The following is a 24,063-nucleotide window of genomic DNA, read 5'->3' on the forward strand; positions in this document are numbered from 1 at the left end:
TCATTGCACTGCAGCCTGGGCAACAGAGTGAGACTCCATCTCAAAACAAACAAACAGAGAAAGCCCTGGCACTCCTGTGCAAGAACTGAAGTTGGGATGTGGCAGATGGGAGTGAGGGGTCAGCATGGTGGGTCCTCCAGTGAGGGACCTAGGGGTGAAGCTAGTGTCTGAGAAGGCGGGCAGTGCTCCAGCAAGGGGACGTCCAAAGGCCCCGGGGCAGGAAAAGCTGTCACAGAATGACAGGGACAGATCACGTAGACCACAGGACAGAGGGGTGTGGATTTTATGCTGGGTGCCGTTAGGGGCCACAAGGGAGCAGGGTGATGAGGTCAATATTTTAGGAAGACCACTCTGGCTGCCACATGAGGATGATGGTGGAGGGAAACTGAGGCTGGCAGACCCCAGGGGTGTTCAGCATGTGGCCAAGCAATGCCTATGGGTCATAGGCTATTTTTAAGATTTTTCTTTTTTTGGGGGGAGACAGAGCCTTGCTCTGTCCCCTAGACTGGAGTGCAGCGGCACAATCTCAGCTCACTGCAACCTCCGCCTCCCAGGTTCAAGCGATTCTCATGCCTCAGCCTCCCAAGTAGCTAAGATTACAGGCACGCACCACCACGTCCAGCTAATTTTTGTATTTTTAGTAGAGACATGGTTTCACCACATTACCCAGGCTGGTCTCGAACTCCTGACCTCGTGATCCACCCGCCTCAGCCTCCCAAAGTGTTATGATTAGAGGTGTGAGCCACTGTGCCTGGCCGGGCCGCATTTATTTTATCCATTAATCTGTGGGTGGACATGGGTCACTTCCGTGTTTTAGCTCTGGTGAATAGCGCTGCTGTGAACAAAGGTGTGGTTGACTCATCTTTTTATTTTATTACAAAAGGATTGCATTTGTAGCAACCCAAATAGTACATGCTAATTGTAAGACATCTCCATAACACAAAATGAGCAGTGAAGCAGAAAGGCCGTTCTCTCTCTGCCACCCCATCCTTGTAGGTCCTTTGTAGGAGTCGCTGCAGCATCCTTCCAGAGTTTTCTATACATATATAACATGTTCATGCATAAGTAAAGCAGCCCCTCACAAAATGGGATCACGCGGTGCATATCCCTTTCATTTTATTTGCACATATTTTAGACACACTGATGTTGATGACAGCGTAATAGTCCATTGTGTGGCCGCTCTCACTGGGTTATACGTTTCCCAGCTGATGGGTGTTTAGGTGGTTTCTTTGTCTTTGGTGTGTGTGTTTCGGCTTCCAGAAGGAATGATTGCTTAAGCTTAGGGTCGCCGAATGTTTACAATTTATTTTTGGCAAAGGAATATATAAACGGGATGTAGCAAATTAAAGTTATTTATGAGCATTGCATAAGGCAAAACTATATTAACTTAGGTTAACATTGTATAACATTGTTTAGCATGTTAATTTATTTTAATTGAATTATATTAATATATGTCAGTCTGCTAGGGCTACCATTTAAAAATACCACAGATTGGGTGGCTTAAACAACGAACATTTGTTTTCTTACAGTTCTTGAGGCTGCAAGTCCAAAATCAGGAAGGCAGCGCGGCCGAATTCCCGTGGGCTTTGTTCTCCTGGCTGGTAGACAGTGCCTTCTTGCTGCGTCCTGATGTGGAGGAGAGGAGAGAGCTCTCTGCTGTCTCTTTCTGTGAGGATGCAAATCCCCTCGTGGGGCCCCACCCTCGTAACCTCATCATTAACCCTCATTACCTCCCAGAGGCCTCATCTCCAAAACCCCTCACCTTGGGTTAGAATTTTGAGGAGACACAGTTTGGTTACCAGCAACACATTAGTATCGTATATGCTGGGCAGTGAGGTTTAATGTGTTTTTTTTTGTTTGTTTGTTTGTTTGTTTTTGAGACGGAGTCTCGCTCTGTCGCCAGGGCTGAGAGTGCAGTGACCGGATCTCAGCTCACTGCAAGCTCCGCCCCCCAGGGTTCACGCCATTCTCCTGCCTCAGCCTCCCAAGCAGCTGGGACTACAGGTGCCCGCCACCTCGCCCGGCTAGTTTTTTTGTATTTTTTAGTAGAGACGGGGTTTCACAGTGTTAGCCAGGATGGTCTCGATCTCCTGACCTCGTGATCTGCCCGTCTCGGCCTCCCAAAGTGCTGGGATTACAGGCTTGAGCCACCACACCCGGCCGAGGTTTACTGTTTTAAGTTGATGAGTGGTTTAAGTTGATGAGCGGTTGGTCTATGAGTGGACTGTATTGGTTTTGGTCATCTGGTGCTGTGTAACAAAGCATCTCAAACCTATGGCCTCTAACTCCAGGCGTATTGTCTACTCACAGTGTGGCCAGGCTCACTGAGGGGCTGGTCTCTGCTCTGTGGTGTCTGGGCCCTCCCTGGGGTGGCTCAAGTCTCAGCAGCCCGGCGGGTCACATCTGGGGTCTGGGGTTTCCGTTGGCCAGGGCCCTGGACGGGAGTGCTGCCTTCTCCGTGACATGCCCTCTCTAGTGTGGGGTCTGGGCACCAGGAGGAAAGAGCCAGAACCTTCCAGCCCTCTTGGGGCCTGGGCCAGGAACTGGAGGATGTGTTTCCTGCCACATCCTGTGGGACCCAGCCATCTCAGGGCCACCCTGCTCCAGAGCAGAGGAGTAGAGGCTCCCTTCGGAGCGGGAGCACCTGGGCTCAGGGAGGGAAGGAACGCACTCTCAGGCCGTCTCCCACCATGTCCTTTGCCTCGGACCTTTTTGCCTCGTTGTTGTTTTTCCCCACTTCTTACAGCCACCGGTCCTCTGCCTCTGGGCTCTGCGGACACCCTCTGGGCTGCTCCTTCCCGCTCGGAGGTGCTCTGTGGCAGTTGCCAACACAACTGTGTAGCCTCGAAGGGCTCTAGGTTTATGCTGGAGCCAGAGGCAACCTCCCCACACTGAGGTTGTACAAATATTAATGTCATGTTCTGAGTCCTGACTTGCCACACTGTCCTGAGGGCCACCTGGCAGAGCAACAGCACCCAGGGCACGGCTCGGGTGTCATTACTGGAATGGGAGCTGGGCATCCCCAGCCGGGTGTCGTTACTGGGGTGGGAGCTGGGCATCCCCAGCCGGGTGTCGTTACTGGAATGGGAGCTGGGCACCCCCAGCTGGGTGTCATTACTGGGGTGGGAGCTGGGCACCCCCAGCCGGGTGTCGTTACTGGGGTGGGAGCCGGGCATCCCCAGCCGGGCCCACGTTCCTGGGTGTGAAATTTGGCTTCTGCCTCTGTTTTCCTCACCTGTGAACTGGGGGTGATGCTGGTTCTGTTATAATCTCTTGGGATCTTGGGTCCACTGCACCTGGACGCATCTGTGGATTCTGGAGTGGTTGCATTTCTTTGTTGTTTAGACAAATTACATGACTCTAAGTCCCTCTCATATGTGACTGGTGGCTCCTGGTGCTGGGGAAGTGCCGGGTGTGGAGCCACCTGCTGCTCTCATTCTGTTTCCTCTCGGGCTCCCCGCGTGCCGCTGTGCTTGTCGGGCACGTTGCTGGGCTCAGGGTGACAAGGCGGCCTCAGGGCCTCATCACCCTCCAAAGGCCCAGACACTTCCTCACAGTCCCCAGAATGAGAGGGCGGAGGGCCTGGCCCTCTCTGGCTCCCTGCCCGGCTCCTGTCCTCCTGACTGGGGCAGTTACTGAGGCCTAGGACTCTGAGGGGTGACAGGGGCCCCACACTCCATGGAAACCAGGGTGGGAGCTCTCTTGGGGGCCACAGGCAGGGGCCTCATGGGGTGGGGGTTCCTGGAACACAGAATCCGAGCCAGGCCTGGAGGACCTGGACTTGGCAGGCTATTCGGCAAATCCCACCCCACATCTGAGCCCGGGCCTGGAGGTGGCAGGTGAAGGCCCCTGGGCATAGGCCGCTGCTCTGTCCCTGGGAGCCACTGGTACCCATGGTCCGCCCCTCAAATGTCTTGTCCGATTCTGGGCCTGGAACCGGTGATGCATGCGCCTTTGTAAACAAGGTGTTCCACCGTCTTGGCCTCAGACTCCTAAGTACTGCACTTGATGTGTTTACTGCTGGCTGAGAGGCCACTGCGTATCTTTGTAAAGCAGTGCTCCTCAGTGCCTCCTGTGTGCTGGGCATGTGGACTTGCATGGGGTGTAGCCGAGCTAAGTGGGACTCTCAGCACAGCATGTCGGTGAGGATATCCCCTGGGCAGGACCAGGGGGGCTTGCCAGGCACTGCAGAGTTTGAGCTGAGCTGTGAGGACAGGAAGAACTGTTGGGAGATTGGGCAGGGTAGGATCCCTGGAGGCCAGGGCAGGTGCAGAGGAGGTAAAAGAGGGCTTCAAGTCCCCATGTGGCTGGACCAAAGCGTGTGAGGAGTTTCGGCAGTGAGGGGCTGAATCCCAGTGGTCGTCAGGGTGCCCTGCTGAGCGCTTTGGGGCCCTCTGAGGGCTTTGGAGCCAGAGAAATATGTGATTGGAGCTGTGCTTTAGGAAGCCAGGGTGGGGGCCAGGGTGCTGGAGGAAGGAGGGCCAGGGTGGTGATTGTGGGGGGTGGGGGCCAGGGTGTTGGAGGAGGGAGGGTCAAGGTGGTGGTTGTGGGTGGGGAATGGGGAGTGGGGAGTGGGGATGCCCATGCTCTCTCCTTTGGCAAGCATGCCTGAGGCTGCTCCTGGGATGGGGCCTGTAGGACCTGTGACTCCGGCAGCATCTGAATGACCCTGACTTTCCTTGTGTCTGCAGACGGCATCCACAGCGTCATGGCCTTCTGCACCCTGCGTGTCACCATCATCACGGACTGACATGCTGACCAACAGCATCACTGTCCGCCTGGAGAACATGTCCCAGGAGAAGTTCCTGTCCCCGCTGCTGGCCCTCTTCGTGGAGGGGGTAGCCGCGGTGCTGTCCACCACCAAGGACGACGTCTTCGTCTTCAACGTTCAGAACGACACGGACGTCAGCTCCAACATCCTGAATGTGACCTTCTCGGCGCTGCTGCCTGGTGGCGTCCGCGGCCAGTTCTTCCCATCAGAGGACCTGCAGGAGCAGATCTACCTGAACCGGACACTGCTGACCACCATCTCCACAGCAGCGCGTGCTGCCCTTCGACGACAACATCTGCCTGCGCGAGCCCTGCGAGAACTACATGAAGTGCGTGTCCGTGCTACGCTTCGACAGCTCGGCGCCCTTCCTCAGCTCCACCACCGTGCTCTTCCGGCCCATCCATCCCATCAACGGCCTGCGCTGCCGCTGCCCGCCCGGCTTCACCGGGGACTACTGCGAGACGGAGATCGACCTCTGCTACTCCAACCCGTGTGGCGCCAACGGCCGCTGCCGCAGCCGGGAGGGCGGCTACACCTGCGAGTGCTTCCAGGACTTCACTGGTAGGTGCCTGGGGCCTGCAGGTGGCTGGGCTCACCCTGGCTTTGTGCACGCGTCCCCAGGTCGCATGGCCGAGGGTTTCGGGTGGTTTCCTGTTTACTTCCGTCCAGGGAAAACAGTTGGAGGACGGGCGCTGGGCCCAGGTGTGGGCTCCGTGAACTTTGAGATGATCTCAGTAATGGTACTTTTTTTTTTCTTTTTTGAGATGGAGTCCCACTCGGTCGCCCAGGCTGGAGTGCAGTGGCACAGTCTTGGCTCGCTGCAACCTCCGCCTGCCGGGTTCAAGCGATTCCCCTGCCTCAGCCCCTCAAGTAGCTGGGATTACAGGCACCTGCCACCACGCTCGGCTAATTTTTGTATTTTTAGTAGAGACGGGGTTTCACCACATTGGTCAGGCTGGTCTTGAACTCTTGACCTCATGTGTTCCACCCGTCTCGGCCTCCCAAAGTGCTGGGATTACAAGCGTGAGCCCCCGCGCCTGGCCAGCAATGGCACTTTCTTAGCCAGCTCGGGGCTTCCCTGACCGTAGCCCACGGCTTACTCACCTCCCCTGGCCCTGCCCGACTTAACTGCCTGCTTTAGGAGAACAGTAGGACAAGGGTGAGATACACTTATAAGAAAACCTAAACGCACGAAGTGACATGAGTTGCTTTTAAGTGGCTCTCAGGTTAAAGTACTTTATTCCAGATTGCAGGCTTAATTGATTAGCGTAAAACAGCGGAACCGGGTGGAAAGCGTTGAGCCATTAATCATTTGGGTCTTGAAATCCCGTTGTTTCATGCTCCCTGTCACCGTAGAAATTTCGTGACTCATTCCCCTGCTTCTGAAGATGTTCTTTCCTTGATACGTCCTGACTCATCACCAAGATGAATTACTCCAAATGTAGCCAACGGTGTTTTTTAAAAATAAAGAGCCACCCCGAGAGGTACAAAAACACACGTTCTCTGCATCTCAGCCACAAATCTTGCTTTGGTCTTTGATCGTCTGTTCCATAAAATGATGGCTCATTTGAAAAATGAGTTTACAGTGGTCCCAGTGGTGAATAGTCTCTTTTTTTTTTTTTCTGAAAGCTCTCTGGGATTAGGCGGGATTTGGTTCATACCGGAGATAACGTTGAGACTCTTCCATCTACTGAGTCCTGGATTAATCTGTTTAATATAAACACCTGAGCAATCGTTAGCTGCTCGTTAGCAGCACATAGCACAAGTTTATCGAGTTTATAACAAGGGTTTGAGGTATTAGCAGGTATTTATCAGGCAGGAAGAGCGCAGGGGAGCAGAGAGAGAGGAAGGATGGCTTCCAAGGTTTTCTGCATCAGAAGTGGAGGGAAAACCACCGGCGTGGGTGTTGGCAGCCCGATGCAACAGGGCTCCCGGCTCTGACCTCTTGCACCCCAGGTTGGTGGCCTTCTGGTCATACAGTGGGTGGAAGGAAGGCACTGTGGTCACCTGCCCGGTGGTGTTCCCACGCCTGCTAGTCTGTGGCTGTCTGTTGGTGCCGTCTGCATCTGGGGCTCTCGCCCCACTGTCTCTCACTGAGTGCTAATCCTAGTATTCCTGGCTATACCGGGGCTTGGCTGTGGGCAAGGCAGGCAGGCAGAGACGGCGGGAGACCCCCGCCTCCCACAGCCCACACCTGCATTGGGTTTGGGGGTGGGGATGGCTCCAGGTGTGAGCAGGCCTGAACCAGGCCCCCTCCCCTGCTCTGAGTTTCAGTGGATTCCTGTTCTGTGTCAGCTTCCCAAGGCCCCCTTCCTTCCCTTTGCCCCTCACGGCCTTGAGCGGGCTGCTCTGCCTCTCTGAAGCGTAGCTTGGATGTAGCAGCGGCCAGCATGGTAAGTGCCCCTTCCCCGAGCCAGTGCCCGCCATGTGGCCTGGGTGCAGGGCGCTTCGCCGACTTTCCTGCTTCAGATGAAGAAGCCATGGCTGCGGGTCCCTGGGAGGGGCCTGTTGCACTCCCAGGAGTTGGCAAGGGCACCATCTTTGCTCCGCAGATACTGAGTACCTACTGTATACCAGGCCAGCGCACACAGCCAGACCTCCCCCGGCCCGTTCCGGGGGGTGACCAAGTTCATTTGCGCCGTTGGCTCTTGCGTGGGTAGAGGGGACCATGTAAGCACCTCCCACCTCTGGCTTTGTCAGACGAGTCAGAAGCCTTAGGGCAACGTCTCACGTGGCTTTGAGACCCGGCATGGGCCTCCCAGGCCGCCAGTCCAGGCTGCAGTAAGCTTGGGGCCGCACTGGGCAGGGGTGGCCGAGGCCTCTGGGGATCCCTGTGCCAGCAGGTCCCCTCTGAAGATGACTGATCCATTGGGGGTAATCCACATTCTGAGCTGCTCAGGTTTTCTTTTCATCAGGAGAGTCATTTTTAGAAAACTAATGACTGGGGACGGCCAAGTCCGTCATCACCAATAAGACCCACTCACATGTAATGATTGGCATGAGACTAATTTGAATCTCTTTGGGTACCAAAATTATCATATGTATTTGCCTCGGAGATAAGGCTAATTAAGACTGATTATTTCTACTCCGTCCCTCTTCCTCCCCTTTTCCCTGTTTCCCTTTGAAGCGCTCCTTTTTCTGCATGGAGGTAATTGAGCTCATTTATTCACGATGAAAGTGGCGCTGTCGTCACAGGGGTTTTATTACTTGCTCTCTGGTAAGCTGAGCTCGGGGGCCTCACGGTTGCAAGGCTGGAATCAGCCCAAGTGGCTGCTGAAAGCCCCTGGCTTCCTGTGTTGAGGGACTGGAGACAGCAGGAGCTGGATGAAGGAAGTAGCGATTAATTTCAGGAAAAGCTCAACAAATTTGATGCCGGAGAAAATACTGACAGCTCTCCCATGTCCCTGAAATCCATTTGGGCCTTAGACAAGTCCAAGGCCCCAGGATCTGTGGATTCCCCTGATCTTTGCAGGGAAAGGAGGGCTGCCACCCGCTCCCGGCGTTGGGACTGTGGTTGGGGTCTGCCGCCATCCCACTCTCCGAAGGGACGAGGGTAGGAAGCATTGAGGCTCCGGCACCTCAGATGTGCCCGGGACGCCCTCCCAGGTTTCTCCGCTCCGCAGAGAGTTCTAATCAACCGTGAGAAGCATGGGCTTGTGTTCCTCGGTTCTCAGCCCCTTGGTCTTTTCGTAAACAGTGTAGTTCTGCTTTTAAACTGCTCAAGGACGCGGGACAGGCTCCGACCTGGCTCCTGTGGGTCCAGACACAGGGCCCTGTTCCGTCTCCCCTCTGCACCTGCTATTCCTTCATCTGAAACACGTCTCCTCCCCATCCATCTGCCCATCACGGGCCTCCCTGAAAATCTGCTTCAGCAGCTGTCCTCTGCTGAGACGGTTCTGGAAGTTTCCCGACCTCCTCGGATGGATCATAGGTTTCCTCCCTTGAAGCTTCCTGGGTGCCTTGTTGATGCTTTTGTCGGTCGACCCCCATGCTGGGTGCGGTTCACACACTTCCATGTCTCTGTCCCTCAAGATGGCAGGGACTATAGCTAATGGTCGTGTGTGTGTGTGCGCGCGCGTGGGTGCACGTGTTTTGAGACAGAATCTCACTGTGTCACCCAGGCTGGAGTTCAGTGGTGTGATCTCAGCTCACTGCAGCCTGTACCTCTCGGGTTCAAGTGATTCTCCTGCCTCAGCCTCCTGGGTAGCTGGGACTACAGGCATGCATCACCACGCCCCGCTAATATTTTGTATTTTTAGTAGAGGCTGGGTTTTGCCTTGTTGGCCAGGCTGGTCTCAAACTCCTGACCTCACGTGATTCAGTGTGCCTTGGCTTCCCAAAGTGCTGGGTTTGCAGGCGTGAGCCACCACGCCTGGCCGGACTGTAGCTAATGTTTAGTGAGTGCTCTGCTGTGCTGGTTACTGCTCTAGATGATTCTCCATGTATTTTCTCATTTAATTCTCGAGGCAGCTCTAGGACCTCATTTTATAATGGGTACAAGACATCAAAGCCTCTAGCCTGGTGGTTCTCCACTAGGGGTGATTTTGTCCCCAGGGACATTTGACAAACTCAGACATTTTTGGTTGTCACAGCTGGGGGCGGGGATGCTGGTGGGATGAAGGCAGGAATGCTGCTTGGCATGTGGAGTGCACGGGACCGCCCCACGGCAGAGAACCGGCCTCATTGCTGAGGGCAAGGACCCTGCTGCTGGCCCTGTGGAGGGTGGGGTCAGGACTCAAACCTGGGCATTCTGGCTTCTGAGCTGCAGCTGTTGACCCTCGAGGGTGGAACGGCTGGCCAGGTTTACCGGCTTAGATCCTTCCTCCTGCATCTATTTCTTTAACAACATTTTGTAAAAGGCACCTTCTGTGCTGGTTCAAAGGGCCAGTGTGATGGGCGGTCTGCAGCAGCCCAGGAGGGGCTTCGCAGCTGTTAACCTCGCTCCCGAGGGGCTGGGAGGACACGGTTCCTTCCCCACAAGAAACCTGACCTCATTAAATCAGGCCTGGCCTTAGAACTCGGTTTTGAATCCTGGTGCTGCTCTTGGTGTCTTCTCTCCCTAATTAAACAATCATGACCACTCACTCATTACTAAAATGGGAACAGGCCGGGCGCGGTGGCTCACATCTGTAATCCCAGCACTTTGGGAGGCCGAGGCACGTGGATCACGAGGTCAGGAGATTGAGACCATCCTGGCCAACATGGTGAAACCTTGTCTCTACTAAAAATACAAAAAATTAACCGGGCATGGTGGCCGGGTGCCTGTAGTCCCAGCTACTCAGGAGGCTGAAGCAGGATAATTGCTTGAACCCAGGAGGCGGAAGTTGCAGTGACCCAGTTCTGTCAACACCCAGGTGCAGCACTGGGCGGGCGGGTCGGGGATCCGACTCAGGAATCTCTTGTGAGAGGTGAGTTTCACAGCCGCCCCGGGGAGGGTCGGGTGCCCCAGGCCTCCAGCCTCTCCCTTCTGGTCCCCTGGAGGATGTCCCCAGTACCAACTCCAGATACTCCCTGCTCTGACCCTGCTTCCTCTCCCTGTCCCTCATTTCAGCCCACGGGCTCGCGGTGGATGCCCCTTGGCCCCACGTTCAGCCTCTTGCCGCAGCCTAATGACTCTGCCTCCCCAGCCCAGCTCTTCTCTCTGCTGCCTGTCCCTGTTTTCATGTTATCACCTTGGGCCTCCTCCTGCCCTCCCTGCCACCCTCATCCTGCCCTGACGATCCCCTCTTCAGAGAGTGCCCAGAATGCACGCGTTTGTCACATCAGTGTTCAAGCCTTCTTGGGGTGACCGGTGCTCCAGTATAAAGTGTAGTCACTGGGCCTGTGGCACTCAGAGGTCTAGCCTCACCCCCAGCTCCCCATGCTCAGGTCACTCTGGCCTTCGGGACACACACTGGCCCCTCTCACCGTGGCACTTGCCCCTCCAGCGCACCTTCCCCCAGGTCTTCCCTGAATGTCCCCTCCCTGTCCCCGCTCCTCTGTCCTCCATGCAGCCCTCACCCCCATGGCGGTGTTCGCTTGCCATTGTCACCTTCCTCCCTCTGCACTAGATGCAGACAGCAGCGTCCTCTGCCCAACAGAACATGCCCACGGGCCTGCAGCAGGTACCATGTGCAAATGAGACGAGGGCTGGCCATCCCACCCCTCCAGATAGGCCAGAGATAATGCCCTCGGGGCCTGAAACTCATTCTGTGTGTGGTCCAAGTGCCGCCTGTGCTGCCTCTGGTGTTGAGCTGGGAGGAACAGGACCCTCCAAGAACGCACACCTCCCTTCCCTGTCTCCTTTGCCCCTTCCTAGGGGCCGCTGAGGTATGTCTGACTTTGTCCTGCCCGTGTGGGCACCGGCTAAGCTTCCACGTGGGTCTGCCCTCGTGCTTATCACAGCCGTGAGCGGGAGCATGGGCTCCAAGCCTCTGGGCCTTCCCGGGAAGCACTTCCCTTCCTCATCTCTCTCCACGCCGTGAACAGGTGATTGGTCACCACAGTAAGGTCTTCGTCTTCCCATGGGGCGCATTCCTGAGTGGCAGCTCTGATATCACAGGAAAGGCGGGTTTCTCTGCAAGGCTGAACGTCTTGGAGGGGGACGGCAACAAGTGACCTTCACTCACCTCATGTCTGGGTAAAGGCAGACCCGGGTGCCCTCCTGTGTGCACCAGTGGGCCAGGGCTTCTTTCTTAGGGTCGACTTTATTCTTGATCTCCTGCTTTTAGGACCCCAGGGGCTGTGAGAATAATCTTCTCCCCCACTCTGCCGAGATGAGTCTCACTCTGTCACCCAGGCTGGAGTGCCGTGGCATGACCTTGGCTTCGCTGCAACATCTGCCTCCTGAGTTCAAGTAATTCTCCGGCCTCAGCCTCCCGAGTAGCTGGGATTATGGGCATGCACCACCACGCTTGGTTAATTTTTGTATTTTTAGTAGGGACAGGGTTTTACCATGTTGGCCAAACTGTTCTCGAACTCCTGATCTTCTGATCTGCCCGCCTTTGCCTCCCAAAGTGCTGGGATCACAGGCATGAGCCACCGCACTTGGCCAAGAATAGTCTTTACGAGGCTGCTGAGCTCAAAGCCTGCCAGTGGGGGCCGTCCCTGGGCCCTGTGTGCCCACACCACCTGGACTTCCAGGAATGTTGGGTGCTCCCTAGCTGGGACCTTAGCTTGGTCAGGAACCGAGTCGGTGAGTAGCCACTTGGGAGCACTTCAGTGCTGCTGGCTTTGAGCTTTGTACAAACTCCTTAGGCTGGGACAATAGCAATTGTCCTGTGTGAGGGCCCCCCACTCCTCCCCTGTCGGGGTCCTAACTGCCCCTGCGAGGGCCTCCTGGGACCAAGGACAATCTATGTAGTTTCAAGGACAGAGAAACTTTTGGTGTGAAAATATAATCACCTGTGTGCTCATGGGAAAATGTTAAAAATAAATTCTGGCCCCTCTCCGATTCTGTTGTAAAATGTGTGTGTCACTCCAGCTGTGAGTTTTATTTTGGGTTCTCTTATCAGAGTCATGGGGTTTCCATCTTCCTGTGATCTGCTGGCACACTCATCCATCCCAGCCTGCAGGTTCTGCACTTTTAAACAAGGTCCTCATTCATGGCGAGCTGTGCCATCACCCTGCGGAGTGACGTCTGCTTAGCGCAGGGTCACGCGTGGGCCAGTGCTCACTTGCGGCTTCCAGGATTAAAGCTTCACTTCCAGATATTCCTAGTAAAGTCGCAGTTAGTCCTTAAACTTGAGAGTTAATTATCATTCAAAATGAAAATCATTACATAGCCTATAATTAAAATCTCAAATAAAGCAGAAACAGAATCCTTTCTTGAGAAAACATGCTTTTCAGATAATTCAGGATTACTTCAAGGTTTTATTTGCTTGGTGCTTCTCAAGTCTTTCGCATTTGGCTTTTTCTACAGAGTCCAGGTTTTGAGATTTGCTGTGTCTCTGGTACGTTCCTGGAAAGCTGGGGCATTATTTCATTTCTGGGTAACTGTGTTTTCTATTAAAATCGTGCCGGGGGATCGGGGTGTGGGTAAATTTAGCCAGGTATCTCCTGTTCTCCTCCACACAATTTCTTCCCCCAAAGCTGGGGCTTTTAATAAACAGAATTAGTGTCCTGTGCAGGGGTGTGTAGGCACAGCCCACCAGCACTGAGGCCCAGCACGGTCCTCGCACTCACCCTGCAGTCCTCCTTGGGCTTCCATGAGCTTCCTAGGGCTGCTGTAACCAATCCTCACAAACTGAGTGGCTGAAGACAACAGAAATCTGTTGTCTCTAAGCCAAGCGCAGTGGCTCACGCCTATAATCCCAGCACTTTGGGTGGATGAGGCAGACGGATCACTTGAGGTCAGGAGTTCAAGACTAGAGCCTCTGTAATCCAAGCCCTTTGGGAGGCCGAGGCAGGTGGATCACCTGAGGTCAGGACTTCGAGACTAGCCTGACCAACATGGTGAAACACCGTCTCTACTAAAAACACAAAAACTAGCCAGGTGTGGTGGCAGGCACCTGTAATCCCAGCTACTTGGGAGGCTGAGGCAGGAGAATCACTTGAACCTGGGAGGTAGAAGTTACAGTGAGCCGAGATCCCACCACTGCACTCCACCCTGGGTGACAGAGCGAGACTCTGTCTAAAAAAGAAAAAAAACAATCTCTTGTCTCACTGTTCTGGAGGCCAGAAGTACAAAACCATGGTCTCTGCAGGGCTGTGCTCTTTCCAAAGGCCTTAGGGGAGGACCCTTCCTGGCCTCTCCCAGCTTCTGGTAGCCCCAGGTGGTGTCTGACTCACGGATGCATCACTGCAGTCTCCGCCTCCATCCTCACACTGTTCTTCCTGTGCACGTCTGTCTCTGTCCAGGTTTCCCTCTTATTGTAAGGACACGGGTCATTGGATTAGGACCCACCCTAATGACCTCATCCTAAGTTGATTACAAAGACCCTATTTCCAAACAAGGTGCACTTTCAAGGGTACTGGGAGTTAGGAACTGAGCATATCTGGGGACACAATTCAGCCTTGAGTGCTCCTTAGCTGGGGAGGAGCTCCTCAAGCTGGCAGCTTCTCACTGGCCTGCCTGTCGCGTGTCTGCTAGGGCCCCAGGCCACTCTAGGGTGGGAGGTAGGTTTCTATGGTGTGTTTACCTTTGCAAACGCTAAGCACAGGAGCAGAGGGTTCCCCACAGTTCCACCCGGACAGCCTGGAGGTGAGAGAGCTGAACTAGGTGTAGAATGTGAGTCAGTGAGAAACGAACATCTGCCCAGCAATGTCTGGCCCACAGTTAGAAAAGTGGCCCGAAGACGAGCCAGCATGCAGTAGAAACCTCACTGTGGTTTAAAGCGCACGCCGCTCCCCGTGACTTCGAAGTCCGTGCTGTTGAGGGGAGACCAGGCTGCCTGGCCGGGCTGGCTGCAGGTGGTGGGCGTCTGTGCGTGCACTGGAGGGGATGCCGCTTCTGCAGAGGGAGTACGAGCTCCATGAGAGCAGGGCTGGGCTTGCTCACTCACCCCTGCACGAGTCTTCTGCGGCTGCTGTAACATTTCCACACACGAGGGGCTTAACGCAGCCTGGATTCGTTCTTACTGTTCTGGAGGGCAGTCGGGCGTGGGCAGGGCTGCTCCGGGAGGCCCTGGGGAGGGCCTAGCAGTTCTGCCTTCCTCAGCTGCCTGGAGGTCGCCTGGTCCTCGGGCCCTAGTGCCTTCCTCACCTCACTCCGACCCCTGCTTCCACCACTGTAGCACCTTCTGCCCCTCACCCTCCCACCTCTGACAAGGAGCCTTGTGATGACTTTGGGGCCACACAGTAATCCAGGATGTCCACCCCGTCTCAAGATCCTTAGTCACGTACACAAAGTCCCTTAGGTCATGTGAGGTCGCACATTCTCGGCTTTCAGAGATGAGGATGTTGTGGACACCTTTTGGGGGCCATTATTTTACTAACCACAACCGCGGCATTCAGTCAGCACCCAGTCAATATTTGTCAGGAGGCATGCATAGCGAGCAGGCCCCACCTTCAGCGCTGTGGTGGGGGTCTGGCAGTCCCTGCTGTTTATAACCAGCCGTGACCTGGACCCAGGGCTGCCGGGAGCTGTTGGGGAGTCCGAACTGAGCCTCTGCCCTGAGAGCGGTGACCCAGATGACCTCGGGGGCAAGTGCTCTCTGCTCTCTCACCCCCTTCCGGTCACCACTGTCAAGCCCTTTCTCTGGTGTGGACAGACAAAGCTGCCTCTGTGCTGGGGGCCAAGGGACAGGTTGATCACACTCCTCTGGCCTGCCAGGGCTGGGTGTGGGGGGTGACACTTATCAGATGAAGCTGGCTGGACATAGTGGGGGTACACTTCGTATTAATGAGGGCAGTTTGTTACCCCTAACTCCAAGTGATGAATGAAGAATTCGCGCTCATTTTTTCTGGACGTTGATCTGTCCCTAGGGCACTGTCTGTCCTGGCCCGCACTGGTGTGGCCAGGGGAATTTGAACCGTTGGGGTGCTGAGCAGCCTTTTTTCGTGATGAGTGAGGTTTTGGCTGGCATTCCCGCTGAGCCCAGGCACGCTGCTGTTTGTAGTTGGCACGGTCTCCCTGCATGCTGATAACGCACTGGGCACGCCCCTTCCAGCCCTGCTATGCACAGCTGCCTGGCTCACCTTCCTCGGTTGTCTTTCCATGTCTAGCAGGAGCGTGACCAGACCCTGGCCCCACATCCAGGCCCCTCAACCCGCCTTCCACCGAGGCATGGCAGGGCCAGCCCTCTCCGTACCATCAGGAGCCAAGCGCTCAGTGGGGCGCCAGATGGCACAGTGCCCTCTCCCTGGGTGCCAGACCCAGGCCCATCCCACCCGAATGTCCCCACTCAACCCTACCTTCCCTGGACGAGGCTGTGCCCATCCCCATGGTCCCTGGAGAAAAGCAACTACCGAGGCCTGCAGGGCACAGGGGAGCCCCGCCTGCCCCACCGTGGCACTGTCTTCTTGGTGTGTGCTGGGCCCCAGGGCAGCGTGAAGGCTGCATCCCCCCACTCCAGGACCCAGAGAGTGTTGACTGTCCACCTAGGTAGGACCCTGTCCACCCTAGGTAGGACCCACCACCAGGCTCTGCCTCATGTCAGGTCCTGGAGGCCTCCTGAGCTGCCACCAATGTCCTTCTAAAGAGAGCCAAGTCCCTGGCCCACCCCTTGGCTTGGAAGGACCCTGGGTTGGTTTTGAGGGGGTAGGAATTGCCCTGCAGGGGGAGCCGAGATGGGGTTCTGTACCCCAGGGTGGTGCTGGGGCTGCAGGGACACTCAGGTCCTTGTGATCAGCAGGGATGACTGCCCCCTAAGTGCCAGCTGTGTGTACCCCCGGTGCCAGGGACCAGGTGTGGTGGTATCCAGAGACCTGTGGTTGCCCCTCTCCTACCAGTCTTGGCAACCAGGACTTTCTGAGTCCACTCGGGCCCAGGAGACGCTGTGTTTGTTCGGCGCACCGGGTCCTCATGCCGCTGTCTTCCCGGTGCCACAAGAACCCTGGGAAACAAGAGGTGTTTTATCTCCCGTGCTCCAGGTCTGTGTAGGCTCCGGGAGATGCTGGGAGGTTTCAGGGTGCTGCTTCCTCAGGGGATTGACCCCCAGAAGAGGGTTCCTGCTGACTCTGGCTGGTTTCCTCGGTGTGTTCTGGGTCTCATTCTCCTAGGACTTGTGTGATAAGTGATCACAAACGGGGCGCTGAAAACAACAGACATGCCTCCCCTCAGTTCTGCAGCTGGAAGGCTGAAATCGAGGTGTTGGCAGGGCCAGCCGCGCTTCCCGGAGGCTCTAGGAGGAGCCCCCTGCCTCCCAGTGCCTGGTGGCTGCAGGCCTTGGCTTGTAGCTGTCTGGCTCCAGGCTCTGCCTCCCTCTGCACCAGCCCTTCCTCTTGTTTCTAATCTTCCTCTGTGCTCATTTTATGATAATTCATGTTGTGATTGCATGGAGCCCACCTGCTAATCGGATCGTCTCATCTCAAGATCCTTAACTTAATTGCGCTTTTGCCATATAAGTAAAATTCCTTGTTTTGCTATATAAGGTAACATTCCTAGATTTTAGGAATTATGATGTGGACACATCCTCTTCGGGCCACTGTGTAGCCCACTGTGGGGCGGGTTATTTCCTAGTCTCCCCTCCATCGTCGGCGTCGTGGAGAGGGAGGTTGTAGGGAGCCCCTCTTCTGAAAGGCTGTGTCCCCAGGGACGATTCCAGGCTGGGGTCGCCTGGGCCTGCTGGGCCTGTGTGCTGCTGGAGCCTTCGGCTTGGAGCTGCTGCAAGCACCGGGAGACCGTCACGCGTGTACCCATCCTTCAGGTTCGGCAGGATTTCCAGCCCTCAGCGTGGAGGTGACTCCTGTAAGAAACAGCAAAGCAGTGGATCAGTGGGAACCATTTTTTTTGCTGCTGGAATGCGCTTCTTATTTTTTTCAATGGGTGTGTCTGGAGACCTGGGAATTTGCTTCAGAGACACTCATGAAGTCATGCAGAGAAGGCCAGCCCTGGACAAGCAGCTTCTGCAGTGCTGGGCTCCCCTGGCCTCCCCCTTCCCAGCTCCCTCCTAGTGGGGTGGGGATCTGGGCCCTCCCAGCTGAGGCCTTTCCTGGTCGCCTTGCCAGGTGGGGCGGGGCTGGGCCGCCTGTAGGTGTGACTCAGGAGGGATTCCAGGTGCAGAGCAAGTCACCAGGAGGTGAGAAAGTCAAACAATGCAGGAAACCCAAGGGCAGACAGGGGCGCTGACAGGAACGCAGTTCCCGGTGGGAGCTGGGGAGGAGAGGGCGTGGGGCGTGGAGGGGTGAACAGAGGGTGCCTCCAGTCTCAGGCAGGCAGTGAGGAACAGGAGGAACAGGGACCAGTAATAGTAATCTTGCCCTTGTGCAGGTGCGTAGCTCACAGCCGTAGCAAATGAGCTGTTTCCCTCACACCAGCCTGTTAGTGCTGGGGAATGCTCCTGGCCAAGATAGACAGAAATCCCTGCCTCGGGGGATGGATTTATTACAGCTGGGGAAACTGAGGCACCAGCCAGGATCTTGCTCAGGAAAGCTGTGTCCTGACAGCAGTGCCATGGGGGTTTGGAATGGAGTGCTTAGGTCCCTGCAATTCTGCCCCCTGGGCAGCCCCTCCTACCTACAGGGACATTTCAGAGGGGCACCTGTCCAGGGAAGGTGGTGAGGTGGACTTATTCTCTAGACCCATCCCTGCAAGCCTGTGTGGACACTAAGGCGGATACAGGCTTAACTCCAGCTCCCACCCATGCAGCTGTGTGACCCAGCACCAGTTACTGCCCTCTCTGGGCCTTCGTGCACTCATCTACCAGCCAGGTGCTGCAGCCTGCCTTGTAGAGAAGGTCATGTGTGGATTATGCTCACCTCTGGAGGAGGTTGCTGTGAGAGTGCTCCTCATGTCCTCGTCCCCAAATGTGGACCTGGGGATAGGCAGGCTCAGAGAGCGTCACCTGAGGTGTTGGGGCACCAGGTGGCCCTGCCCTTTGTGTCTGTCCCTCCATCTCTATGTCAGCCTGCCTTGCAGGGCCGAGTTGGTAGCATGTCCTCCCCTACAGCTCTGTTGCTGGACAAAGGCCCTGGTGGCTGGGGGCCTCTGCTGGCCTGGCTTCTGCCTGGGGCTGCATGCCACAGGGGTTCTGAGGTCCCCAGGAAGAGGCATCATCCTGACTGGCAGTGGACTGCTGTACATGACCCATTGCCCAGGCTGCAGCTGCCTGGCTTTTCTGTGCAGCTCCTGTACCTGGTGGGGCCTCGCTGGTGTGGGACTGTCATGTTGCAGAACAGGAAAGGTCTGGGGCTTTGCCTCCACTGCCCTGTGGTAGGAACCCCTGTGCGTGCCTGAGGGCATTCAGGTGAGTGTGTGTGAGCACGTGAGCCATGTATGTTGGAGACTGGAGGTACTTTCTCAGGTTTGATTGGAATCTGGTGGGGTGGAAAGGGCTTAGCCAGGAGCCCCAGCTGTGCTCACCGTTTCTGGTCCTGACCCTACTTTGATGGCTGCCCTGCCTGAATTCTGCAGCCTGACCCCTCCCCTCCCCTCCTCTCTCCTCCCCTCAGCCTCCCCTCCCCTCTCCTCCTCTCCCTTCTCCTTCTCTACCTTCCCCTCCCCTCCTCTCCTCTCCCCTCCCCTCCTCTCTCCTCCCCTCAGCCTCCCCTCCCCTCCTCTCCCCTCTCCTTCTCTACCTTCCCCTCCCCTCCCCTCATCTCCCCTCCCCTCCTCTCCCCTCCCCTCCCCTCCCTTCCCCTCCTCTCCCCTCCCCCTCAGCCTCCATGCCAGCACCCCTTCAAAGCTTCCCCCTCTGCTTTTTCCATTTGCTGGAAGATTCTTCATGTAGTTTTGCTTTTTCTGAACGTCTGACTTTTTTTTACCTAGATGGAAACTCCATGAAGGCAGGGATCTGTTTTGTTCATTCTTATAACTCCAGTGCCTAAAGAATGGCCCATGCTGGCAGTTTATTAGATGGATAAGTGGGTAGAGGGACGGGTGGGCAGGTGAGTAGGTGGAAAGGTGGATAGATGGATGAATGATGGATAGTTGGATGGGTGGGTTGATGCATGATGGGTGGTTGGATGACTAGATGGATGTGTGATGGGTGGTTGGTTGGTTGGATGGATGGATGGATGGATGTGTGATGGTGGATAGATGGATGAATGATGGATAGTTGGATGGGTGGGTTGATGCATGATGGGTGGTTGGATGACTAGATGGATGTGTGATGGGTGGTTGGTTGGTTGGATGGATGGATGGATGGATGGATGTGTGATGGTGGTTAGATGGATGAATGATGGATAGTTGGATGGGTGGGTTGATGCATGATGGGTGGTTGGATGGCTGGATGGATGTGTGATGGGTGGTTGGATGGCTGGATGGATGTGTGATAGGTGGTTGGATGGATGGATGGATGTGTGATGGGTCGTTGGATGGAAGCTGGGTGAGTGCTTGGAAGCTGGGTGGGTGGGTGGGTGGATGAACAATGGATGGGTAGACGGCTTCATGGGTGAATAAGTGGGTGGATGGAAGGGTGGAGGGGTAGGTTAATGAGTGGGGGTGGGTGTGTGGAAGGATGGATGGATGAGTGACTGGAATAACAGATGGGCAAATTTGTGCGGTGTTTTATCATTTCTGACATGCCCTTTTTCTCTTAGAAACCCTGTAGTGTTCCCCTCTTTGCCTCCTATCTGTGTGTTTTCTCTGGTAGTGAAGTTTCTGACACATGAGCCACGCTGCTGGGTTGTGTCTTTAAGACTGTGCTTTCTGCATCCTAGGATCCAGTGTTAGGACTGAGCTCTTTGATGGGGCTTTGAGTTGACTTGAGGTTTTGTGTGTTTGTGCGAAATGACCTGACTTTGAAATTGTCCTATGTTCCTGCTCCTGGGCCCTTCCATTCACTCCTTGTTCTCTGTTCTTGTGTTTCATGTTGATCATTAATTCTGCATAAACTAAGGCTTCCTCAAGTGCTTGAGTTTTACCACTGTGGCCTTTGGAAATTCTAGTTTTTCTAGTTCAAAGCTCTTACCTGTCTCTTAGGACCAGAAAGGAATTGTCTTTTTATCTGTTTAAGAACTTAAGTGGTCAATCTTTACACGCCCTTGCACTCTTGGAGCACGTTCCCAGCCCTCCCCCAGGTCCTGAGGTTCTCTGCCTGCTGTGTCCCCTCTCTGGGTGAACCCTGGGACCCTGCGTCTCTCTTCTCCCAGCTCCTAGAGCAGCCCCCCAGGGGTAAGTTCTGGAGCTCCTGAGCCAGGGGTTCACATCAGCATCCCCTGGCCTGGGCCCTCTGCACCTGTCCCCATGCCCTGTATCTTCCCTGGGCTTGTGCCCAGCCCCCTGCCAGAGTCTCCATGTAATGACGCGGAGACCCTCTGGACATCCCCTTCCTTGTTCACAGACCAGCACCTGGCCCCCGCCTGCAGCAGGTGAGCCGTTTGCTGAAGCCCTGTGCAGCTAGTGCTTTTCTGGAAGCCCCTTAGGCTGAGGGTTGATGGCTCTGGTGCTCCGGTCTCTGGGCAGGCACCAGCCCCAAGCCTGGTGTGGGACAGGTCCCCAGTAGCGGGGCAGGTGCATGAGGCCATGAGGACTGGATAGGCCTTGGCTCGTGGGAGCTTTTATTTTGCCATTAAGAATGCTTTTCTGGCCGAGTGTGGAGGCTCGCGCCTGTAATCCCGCCACTTTGGGAGGCTAAGGCGAGCAGATCACCTGAGGTCAGGAGTTTGAGACCAGCCTGGCCAACATGGTGAAACCCCGTCTCTACTAAAAATACAAAAATTAGCCAGGCGTGGTGGTGTGCACCTGTAATCCCAGCAACTCAGGAGGCTGAGGCAGGAGAATCGCTTGAACCTGGGAGGTAGAGGTTGTGAGCCGAGATCGCACCATTGCACTCCAGCCTGGGTGACAGAGTGAGACTCTGTCTCTATTAAAAACAAACAAACAAACAAAAAAAACAACACTTTTCTGTACCATAGTCAGGAAGCTGAGCCCTGCATCCCTCCTACGGGGAGAGCGAGAGCTTTTGGCGGGCTGCATGCGTGATCGAGTACAGCAGTCGGTTTGCCCAGTGGACTCTATCCTTGGCATGGGAGGCGAGGCTGCCATTGTAATGGGGGTGTGCAGAGTACGGGGGAATTTCCCCCAGGTTTGAATGACTCAGCAAGCCTTTGACTCCAAGCGGAATCCTAGGGTGTAAAGGGAACACAAATTTATTTTGAGTGAGAATTCCTGGAAAAGGAAAGATAAAGTAAATCCTGATAGTGAGCATAGTTGAACATTTATTTTATTAAAAGTGTGTCTTATAAAAGCTCTATTAGAAAATAAAAGATATAGAGCTAAAAGACACAGAGCTCACTAAATTTGACCTGAATTATTTACCTTCAGATGATTTTAGAATGAAAAACTGTCGTATCACATCTCTTTTCAACCCAGCCGTGGTGGGAACATTTACAAATGCCCCCAATTCGGGATTCTCCCTGAGGGTTGGTGAGGAACGAGCCCTCCAGCTACCTATAAACAGCACCGTAATCCACTCTCGCTTTGCTTAACGTTATCTTCTGTGCAGTGCTGTGCTGCAAATACTTAACTACCAACCCTTGCGGGGAATCCTGAATTGGCTCCGTTGTACAGGCTGGAGGTGCTGGGGGTCAGCCCTAAGGAAACCAGAGATAGGACCTTCCCCAGCTCGTCCAGTTCATCCAGGGCCCAGTTGCTGCACAGTTCTCATGGTCCTTTAGTAAAAAAAGAAAAGATGTTTTAACTGTAAAATTATTTCACCTCATCAACAGCTTTCCTGCACTGTTTGAATCAAATACATGCATGATGTGGTTTTGTAACTCATGGATTAAGTGCAGGCATTAATCATTGGCTTGGAACAGGGGAAATCCTGGTATTTTATGACTTCATTTCACAAGCGTCTGTCAGTACCTGCTATGGACCCAGCTTCCCCACACCCCCCCCACTCCCGCCAACCCTCCCTGCCAGGTGCTCAGCATATGCCCTGCACACACCAGGCATTTATTGGGCACTCACTGTGTGCCTGACAGTCTCAGACTGGCCCCCAAACAGACCCTGTCATTGCCTGCACAGAGCTGGGGAGAGAAACGCGTGGGGGAACCATCATACAAGCAGGGCTAGATGTGGAGCTGGTGGGGCGATTGCTAGAGAGGGGAGATTTGGAGTCGATGAGAGCCCCAGGGGCACCCTGAGCAGGCAGGTGGGCCGAGCTTAGGTACTGTGAGGGGATGCGGGTGGCCTCCAGGCACTGGAAAGCCAAGAGAGACCGAGAGAGGACGTGGGCTGGAGGATGGCCTGCAGTGTATGCTCTGCTCAGGGCCATCTGTGGCCGCCCCAGGAGGAAGGAGACAGTGGGGCTGGCACAGGCTCATGAGTGTGGTGTGGAGGGGGCTGGGTGTGTGGCTGGGGGCCGGGCCCTGAGACCCCTTAGGCTGGGTCTTTATGGAGCAGTGGGATTCTAGCCGTGGGACTGACACGTGGTGAGTCCAGTATCATGGAGCACTCTGCTGTTGTGATGCAAGGGACAAGTAGGTCTGGAGGCTGTGGGTGGGGCAGGAGCAGGGGCTGTGAGGCGAGGGGGCCTGTGGCTGTGCAGGGGCCTGCTGGAGGCAGGAGGGGCTGCAATGAGGACTCCACCTCTCCCTGGCTGGGTGGGGGAGGATGAGCTGGCAAAGGCCGGGAGCAACATCTCCTGCAAGCAGGGAGAGCAGCACGCGGGGAGTCCTGGACACTTCAACTTCTGAAGGGTCCGTGGGAAAGGCTCCACCAGCCAGGCGCTGCTGCTCTCGGGGCACCGGGTTTGCAGAGGCCAGAATGTACGCGATTGCAATTCCGGGACAAACGTGGAGGGCCACTGTAGTGAATTCAGCAGTGGCTTCCAAATCCGTGTCCACGCACAATCTCAGAATGAGACTTCAGTTGGAAATAGGGTCTTTCCAGATGTAAATGAGTTTGGGTCCTTGAGATTAAGCATCGTGGGTTTAGAGTGGGCCCTTAATCCAATGACTCATGTCTTTTCTTTATTGTTATTATTTTTTGAGACAGCCTTGCTCTGTCACCCAGGCTGGAGTGCAGTGGTGCAATTTTTGGCAACCTCCACCTCCTGGCTTCAAGAGATTCTCCTGCCTCAGCCTGCTGAGTAGCCGGGACTACAGGCACGTGCCACCATACCTGGCTAATTTTTTGTATTTTTAGTAGAGACAGGGTTTTGCCATGTTGGCCAGGTTGGTCTCGAACTCCTGACCTCAGGTGATCCACTCGCCTTGGCCTCCCAAAGTGCTGGAATGACAGGCGTGAGCCACTTCACTCACTCTGCCTTGTTTTTTATTTTTGAGGTGGAGTTTCGCTCTTGTCACCCAGGCTGGATTGCAGTGGTGTGACCTTGGCTCACTGCAAACTCCACCTCCTGGGTTCAAAGGATTCTCCTGCCTCAGCCTCCCAAGTAGCTGAGATTACAGGCGCTCGCCACCACGCTGGGTTAATTTTTGTATTAGAGACTGGGTTTCACCATGTTGGCCAGGCTAGCGAACTCCTGATCTCAGGTGATCCACCCGCCTCAGCCTCCCAAAGTGCTGGGATTACAGGCGTGAGCCACCGCTGCCAGCGTGGTGTCTTTAATAACAGGAAGGAGAGGGAGATTTGACAGCCTTGTGAGGACAGAGCAGAGATTGGAACGATGGTACGCTGGGATGCTGGGAGAGGCAGGAGGGATCCACCCTGGAGCCTCCAGAGGGAGCTGGGCCCTGCTGATACCTTGATTTCAGACTCCTGGCCTGTGCGACTCTGAGAGGATGAATTTCAGTTGTTTTAAGCC

General features: G+C 55.2%; 1 protein-coding gene across 1 annotated transcript in view; it reads left to right on the forward strand.

Moving 5' to 3' along the window:
* The window catches only part of CELSR1 (cadherin EGF LAG seven-pass G-type receptor 1), a 186,531-nt gene that overhangs the window by 73,291 nt on the left and 89,177 nt on the right, over positions 1-24,063 (forward strand). The window contains 3 exon segments of the mRNA XM_030914895.1: positions 4,692-4,747; positions 4,749-5,036; positions 5,038-5,332. Coding sequence (XP_030770755.1) covers positions 4,692-4,747; positions 4,749-5,036; positions 5,038-5,332 — 639 coding nt within the window.

Source organism: Rhinopithecus roxellana, chromosome 13 (assembly GCF_007565055.1).
Source record: "Rhinopithecus roxellana isolate Shanxi Qingling chromosome 13, ASM756505v1, whole genome shotgun sequence".
NCBI classification, from domain to species: Eukaryota; Metazoa; Chordata; class Mammalia; order Primates; family Cercopithecidae; genus Rhinopithecus; species Rhinopithecus roxellana.